General features: G+C 38.6%; 1 protein-coding gene across 1 annotated transcript; it reads right to left on the minus strand.

Moving 5' to 3' along the window:
- Positions 1-2,358: 2,358 nt before the first annotated feature.
- LOC122743625 (dynactin subunit 2-like) lies at positions 2,359-3,595 on the minus strand. Its single transcript, XM_043988704.1, is given in 1 exon segment — positions 2,359-3,595. A coding segment is annotated over 1 exon segment (1,218 nt). The 3' UTR covers positions 2,359-2,377.
- Positions 3,596-8,278: the final 4,683 nt, after the last annotated feature.

Consider the following 8,278-nt stretch of genomic DNA (forward strand, 5'->3'; position numbering starts at 1 on the left):
GAAAGATTAAGGAAGGCTGTGGTCAGAAACAAGAATTGAATATATAGAGAGAAGAAAAGATGGCCCCGGATAAAACCCTCCTCCATTTAGGGGTCATAACATAGATGATGATCTAGGAAAGGAGATTGAGTGACAGATAAGAAGAGAACACAGAGAGTCACAGGGCTCTGTCCATACTTCAGTGAGCATGAATTAAATGCCTGCTATGTGTTATCTGCCACAGTATAGGGTATGTGATTTCCATGGAAGATAATATGTGTGTGTCTCTCCAACTTATCCTTAGTTGAAGGGAATCCAGAGAACGCTGAAGTGTGTGGCTCAGCCTCATACCATCGGGCTTAAAAATTCCCATGCACTTGCTTATTGGTGAGTATGGCAAACTGATATACCCCATTTCTAGCTAAATACTCTTATACTCATCTAATCTTATCAAAACTTAATTTCTGAAACTTAAGCCAGAGGTTCTGTTGCTAACTCCACCCACTACAACCGTCATTCCTTTTGGTTGTGATCAAAGTTTTGATCCATCTTCTGTTCCACTGCAACTCTCTGTGATCCTTTAAGATCTGTGATCTGTTACTGCTCTGATCTCTCTATGTATGAACTTCAGGAATTGTTGCTACATCTCTTCTGGTTCTAAGACTGTATCCCCCAGGACTGATTTCTTCTTCCCAGTACTTTGATTTCACCCCATTGTATGTCATATAGCCTACACAGGAAACTTATTCTCCACTTTCCAAGAAAAGAAAGTTTTCTCTTCATCCCATAGAATCCTAGATTCTATAGCCCAGGACACTTCCACTAAGAGACCACTGGATTCAAAGTCAGAGACCCTCATTTTTATCTATCTATTCTCTGCTGCTCCCTATTCATATAAGACAGGCAGTCATCCCACTGGCTGTCAATTTCCTCTTCTACAGTATGAGGTGTTTGGATGAGATCAATGCAAGGTGACAACATTTCTGACAGGGGCCCAAACCAGACTGAAATGAATTGGGAAATATTTAACAATAAATAAAACTGCAATTGAGCATAGATAAGGTTAATATATGCTTTTCTACATCAATATGCAGCCCACTGGTGTGTTTATGAATGGCTTAGAGTCCTCTGTTTTTATTGGAGTTTGACACTAGTGGGCTAGATCATCTTTAAGTACCTCTCTAGCTCTAAGCCCTACTAGGTCTCAAAATGTGACCATATGAGATTGGCTATTCCTTCCTTACTATCAAAACTTTGATCTTCTACAATAAATTAACCAAATGTTAACAATAAAACCTTGGAGATACAGATATTTTACCTTATATTCTCTTGCTTTATGTATTGAGGTATTAGGGAGTTAACTCAGTGTGTAGTATGTGTATATGAAGTAGTGTTTCTGATAAAGAAGACAGAAAAAATGAATGAAAATTCAATTAAGGAGGAAATACAGAGGAGGGAATCATGACTCTAGTTACTGGATAAGGGATCTGCTCAGGGAAATTCAGAGTACCAGAAATGATCCTGAAATGAGTTATTCCCTGTGGAGTTCAGGAATGTGGCTGCTGGTTATACCAGTGGACATCTTACTTGACAGATGCCTTCAGACTACACATTTAATAAGATAAGAAGCTGCATGTGAGATTGAAACCAGGGTCAATGTGTGTGCCTATGTGATGTGACTAACCAATTTATATAGAAATACAACGGATATAATAAATGTAAATTACTTTGTTCTTATTTTGACACATAATATAAATAATAATTATTACAATCATCATATAAGCTCTTTGAGGACAGGGAATGTTTCGCTTTTGTCCTTGTATACCCAGTACCTGGTGCATGGTAATGTTCAATAAATGCCTGTTTGCTGGCTAGCATCATCACTAATCAACTAGTAATCATTCATTAAAGGCTTTTAATGTGCCAGCCACTTTGTGAAGTGCCAAAGATAAAAAGGAAGAGCAAAAAATGACTGCTCTTAAGGAGTGTATATTAGAATGTTTTTTTAAAAATTTGAATAATAATCACCAATGTAAAGATCTATCTATTTTTTTTATGGCACAACAGCATTTAATGATCAGAAAGTTGTACAGTTAGCCACAGAGCATCTGTGTACTCCTACTCCCACCACATCACAGGAAAGCAGTGTTATACATGGGTTAGGAGAATGGCTGTTTCCATGCCCCCCCCCTCTCCAGGGACTAACAGGAGATGCATCCCCTTGACCACCACTGTTTAATGTATGGAAGGGGGATACACTGCACATGCAGGAGGTCCTCTCCTTGGAGGTGAGGGACCTGGGATTCTTATAATGAAGGAAAGAAGGAACACAGCCATACTCAAGCTGATAAGTACAGGATATACATAAACGGGTCAGAGACTGCCCCTCCACTTCTGCTCACTTTCCTAGTTTCTTCATTCGTGTGTTGATCCTGGCAAAGTTTCCCTCCACTGTGACCAGGTTCTCATGCATGGTAGCCTGCACCTGAGCCAGTAAGGCAGCGTTGTCCTTGAGAGAACCAGTGATCATCTGTTGGGTGGTATCCAGATGTGTCAGGAGCTGACCAAACTGCATAGCTTGCTCATGCAGCTGCTTGATGGTAACAAGTCGTTGTACTAGTTCTGGAAGGGTAGCAGCAATGGGACTCCAGCACTGAACTGTCTCATACAACTGATGTACCTTGCTTTGTGTGTCTGCATCTTCCACAGCAGCTTTGTGTTTAGCAATCTCATTCACTTTCCTCAGGACACTCTGTAGGCATGCTTCTACCTGATCCAAAGCAGCAAGGTCCAGGGTGCTCACCTTTGCCTGCAACAGCTCCACTGTTTCCATCAGGCAAGATCCCTGCAGACCCGAAGACAAGGGATTCTGAGGGTCCTGGTCACAGTGCACTGTTGCCTCCAGCTCTGACAGCCGTTTCTCAAGGTCTGCAACCTTGGCGGCCTGGGAGAACTTGTCTTGCTCAGGCGGAGAGTGAAGCTCATAAGTAACCAGGCTGCTGTCAGGGGAGGGCCCGGCACTGTCCTTGCCCCCTGTCCCATTCCCTTTGTTGCTCTTAGCTGCCTCCAGTTGCACTAGTAGACGGTTGGCCAGGGCTCCGTCAGGGTCAGTGAGGTTGATGGCAGCATCAGGTCCCAGCAGCTTCTCTAGGTGGGAGGCAATGAGCTGCTGTTTCAGGACGGCCAGATGTTTGGCCAACATCACGGGGGTCAGCTTCTCCTCAGCGGCTGACTGCTTCACTGTTGTCTTTATCTTCTCCACCTCAGTCATTAATTCTTGAACCTCATGCAACAGTCTTTGGTACTTCTGTTGGGGTGTCTCCTTCTGCCCCAGTCCCTCTCCAAGCATTTAAAACTCTCCAGATTCACATCCTGTCCTTTTGGTTTTCCCAATATGATCCAAAAAGTCAAGTCCCTTGGTTCCCACTCTTTTGTCTTTGAACTTGTCATAGGCAGCATTTGGGTTGACAGTGGTGTGTTCCACACTTGTACTTGTAAGCTCCTCCAGCTCCGAATCAAATTCTGCTTGGTCGTCCTCAGGGAGGTCGCTGGTCTCATAAACATCTGGTTCATTTCTGCCAATGCCAGGGAGATCAGCGTATTTGGGGTCCGCCATGACAGCGGCAGAGGAGGGCAGGAAAGACAGGGCAGGGGGGGTCCGGGGCCTTGGCTGGGCCAGAGCCGAAGCTCGAGCTGTGCTCGCGGAAGAAGCCTATCTATTTTTTATTAATAGTAATAATAAGTGATAAGTGTTAGATTAAAGAATTACCCAGAGCAATGAGGTGTCAAATGTCTTGCTGAGGGTTGTGATGTGCCCAGCATAGGACTTGAACCCAGTTCTTCCTGGCTTTGAGATCAACACTCCATCTACTTAGTCATGCTGTCTTTATTAACTCAATAATAAACAACAAAATGAGTCCCTTTACAAATTGCCAAGTTCTACTCTATTACAATGAGCTATAGCAAAGTTTCAGTGTATGTGTAGGATGGACCAAAAGTCAGGAAGGGGTTTAATATTTTAATAACTATTTGAAAATTATTTTTCTTTAGTTCATATATATACATATTCATTTCCTATATCTACTGTGTATGATGCTTTGGTATTATAAATCAAAAACAAAAAATAAAGGAGTTAATAAATATTGAAACCCTTTTGGACTTTTGGCCTACCCTGTATTGTTTCCTATTCTTTTTTTAATCTTAGAATAAGGGTCTCTGCTCTTACTCTATTAAGAACTTATTCTATTAAGTATGTGTGTGTACATATACATATATATGTATAAACACGTACACATGCATATACATATGCAATATATGTGTATATATACATTTTAATTTATGGAATAAAACAATCACTTCCATAATATAGAATAATTAAAAAGATGATTAAACCTGAATTTGCAATTCTATTATGTACAACTTGATATTTCTTTTAAATATATAATAAATTTATGTGAACTTTTCCCCCTTTCTTTCTTCCCTCCCCTTCCAATTTAGAGATGGCTAACATAATGCAAAATCAGTTTCTATATACCTCTATTTATCACTTCTATATGCATCTATATTAAAATACATAGAACTAGGGGGCAGCTAGGTGGCACAGTGGATAAAGCACCAGCCCTGGATTCAGGAGGACCTGAGTTCAAATCCAACCTCAGACACTTGACACTTACTAGCTGTGTGACTCTGGGCAAGTCACTTAACCCTCATTGCCCCACCAAAAAACTATATGCTACATAGAATTATATATGCTATTTACACATGGATTTATGCAAATATTAATGAAGCTTAGCTTACCTTAGGTTTATGTCAATATTACTTTCATAAGTTCTCAGCAGAGGAATAAGAAAAGAAAGTTTTAGGGGTGGCTAGGTGACGCAGAGGATAAAGCACTGGACCTGGATTCAGAAGTACTTGAGTTCAAATCCGGCCTCAGACACTTGACACTTACTAGCTGTGTGACCCTGGGCAAGTCACTTAACCCCCATTGCCCTGAAAAAAAAAAAGAAAAGAAAGTTTTAACTGTTATTTTTCTCTACTTCAGTTGGTTTCCGGGATTGACCAAATGGAATATACTATGCACTGGGACATCAAATTGGATGACCTTTTTTTTCCTCTGGAAAACCCTGTTTGAGAAGACATGTAGAAATATTTTAGGTAGTCATTAAGTTTAACTGGGGGAAAATTGTTTCTAACCTAATAACTCAATTGTATGTCATATGCATGCCATTTTAAGAAACACCTATTTTTTTAAGGCTTTCCTTTCCTATACTTCAAATTACTGTGAAATTATAGACTACACATTTGATTATTAGATGGAAACACTGAAACTGATGTAAAATATCATTCATATCCTAAAAAACTGATGAAACAAGACTTTTTCCTCCTTTCCTTGCAAACCTGTCATTTTTTTTCTCAGATTAAACAACTAAATTGAGCCACCTAAGAAGGAAACATTGTGACTTATTTCAAGCAAAAGTAATTCTGGTGCAGATAACTCTAAACTAAAAGGAAAACCTCCCACATTGTTTACCAATAGGAAACAGCTTTTGAATAGCTGTTTTATGAGATGCTCCTCAATCTCAGCCACAGATTAAAGATCATCATTTCCGAACTACTTAAAGTCCTACATGCATATTATGGTAAATAATGTCTATAAAATATTCATCAAGCCAACATGGTACTCATACACTAGAAACTTTTCATGATTGTAGTTGGAAAGAGTAGTTACTTCCCAAGACAACATTTAAAGTAGGAGGTGGAAATCAATATAAATGGATTAATACAGGGGCAGCTAGGTGGCACAGTGGATAGAGCACCGGCCCTGGAGTCAGGTACTGGTCAGTACCTGAGTTCAAATCCGGCCTCAGACACTTAACACTTACTAGCTGTGTGACCCTGAGCAAGTCACTTAACCTCAATTGCTTCACTAAAAAATAAATAAATAAATGGATTAATACAAGGAAGAACTGAGACAGGCAAATGAGGGATCTAATTTCTAGAAAATCAGAATTTTTCATATTCATCTTTGTGGCCATGAAAAATCCAACCTATTTGCCAATTGACAGAATTGAAGGAAAATTTGTTCTGTGCATTAAGAACAAAGTTGGTTGGTGTTGTGAATTTTTTTTGCTTGTTTTGAAGTCTAGAATATGTGTTGAAAGGGACTGCAGAGGACATCTAATAAAATTACTTTGAACAAGAATTTCTAACTTCCCCCTTTTTACAAAATCAGTGGTCAACCAGTCCTTGTTTGAAGACCTCTGTTGAAATAGAATGCAGTATCTCCAGAAGCAATGTATCTGAATTTTGCATAGTTCTAATTTATTATGTAAAGCTGCAGTATGTCTGTAATGTTTAATATAGTTTTCTTTATTGTAGCTTCTGAGACCAACCAGAAGAAACAAAATCCATCCACAAAAGTCCTTCAGTTACATGAAAATATCTATCATGTCTCCTAAGTCTTTTCCTTTTTTTAGAGCCAGCTAGGAGGCATAGAGATATTAGCTTTGAGTCAGGAAAGCCTTAAATTCAAATCCTTCCTCAGACACAGATGAGATGTGTCATCCCAGATAGGTCAATTAATGTGTCTCAGCTACAGTTTTCTCAACTGTAAAAAAAAAGGGATAATAATAGTATCTACTTTTCAGGGTTGTTGTGATGACCAAGTGACATAATATATGTCAAGTAGTCTGAAAAAATTTTAAAGATCTATATAGATCCTAAGCGTGCTCAGGACATGCTTCAGGTTATTAATATCTTTGGTAAAATATGATGCTCACAACTAACCATAATACTCCAGATATAGTTTGACAATGATGAAATGCAGTTGGGGCCATCACCTGCCTTGTCTTAGAAGCTTTGAGTTAACCTGGGTTCAAGTCCCATTTCTAAAACTTAGTGCCTATATAACCCCAGATAAGTCACAAAATCTCTCAGTACTCACAGGTAGTTCTCTAAGACTACAAATTTAAGAGAAGGTGCTGAACTGTATTTCCTTCTAAGAGCTCCTTTCATCAATGAAATCATAGGTCTAGTCAAAAACAAATATTAACTTCATTACTTTGAATCTCCCTTAAGGCTTTCTCTGTATTTGGGTTTGTGCCACCCACCATTTACAGATGGGATGTTTTATTTAAATAGATTTAAATATAATGTAGCATATTATAGAATTCTTTGCCATATTTCCTGGGTATTATTAAAGGTTTACTTGAATGTTATACACTAGAGAATCTTGTAAAATATATGAGGGTACATATTTTTCCTGCATAATATAGTTATGATTGCAACATCCTTACAACACTCCAGGGAGGAATGGAATTGGCAAATGTGTGTGGCAAGGATGGTTATAAGAATGAGATGCTGCCCCATGATCTCTGTTTCATGCAAGCTAGTTACATATAACTAAAATCACCTACTATGGCTGGAATCACATGAAGTGTTTTGGCTTTCATACTGTTCTACTAGTCTTTCCTTTATTGCTCCAGTGCTAAAACAAAATTATTTTTTCTCATCTTCGAATTCTAGGATATGAAACATTCATAATGATTTTTCGCCTCTTTATTAGAAAGTTGCTCAAGTTTTGAGTCTGTTCTGGGCAATTGTGATTTACTTGGGAAATCAAAGATTGATGTTTATATGTGGTCCAGGCATGACTATTTCTTGCTTCATATGAGAACATCATTATGCTTTGAAATCACCTCTACCTGACACTTCAGCATATTTTAAAATTTTATTGATCATATCTAAGACACTGCTAGCCATACCATAAGCTCTTTTTATGACTTATTTGTTCCATCTCTCTTCTTTCCTTTGCTTTGATCAGACTATTGAAAATTATTTCTATGAAGCCAAGTTTACATGTGGGATTTCTGTTCTCTAAAGATTTCAAACATAGAGCTTGGTGTGGCTTCTTAAACATATTGTAAAGCCTCATTTCCTTTCTTCATAGACTCTACTCCAGGACCCATTTTTCAACAATTTAAACCTTTCCAGCTTTTTTTTTGTTCATTCTCATCCCACTACCTATAGTACCCTTCCCAGTCCTTTGATTCTATGAAGGTCCTTTCCTTCCTTCAAGGCTGACCCAAATCCCAACTCTTCAGTGACACCTTCCCCACAAGCCCAGGCTACAATTGTATTTCTTTCCTATGAACTTCCTTATAATTCTGTAGCACTAACATGCTCTATAACTCATTTTATATGTGTAAATCTCAAGCTAGATTATAAGATCTCTGAAAGCAAGCATCATGTCTTATAACTTGTATCTTCCTAGCCACATAGGTACATAAGAGTACTA

Source organism: Dromiciops gliroides, chromosome 2 (genome assembly GCF_019393635.1).
Source record: "Dromiciops gliroides isolate mDroGli1 chromosome 2, mDroGli1.pri, whole genome shotgun sequence".
Lineage (NCBI taxonomy): Eukaryota > Metazoa > Chordata > Mammalia > Microbiotheria > Microbiotheriidae > Dromiciops > Dromiciops gliroides.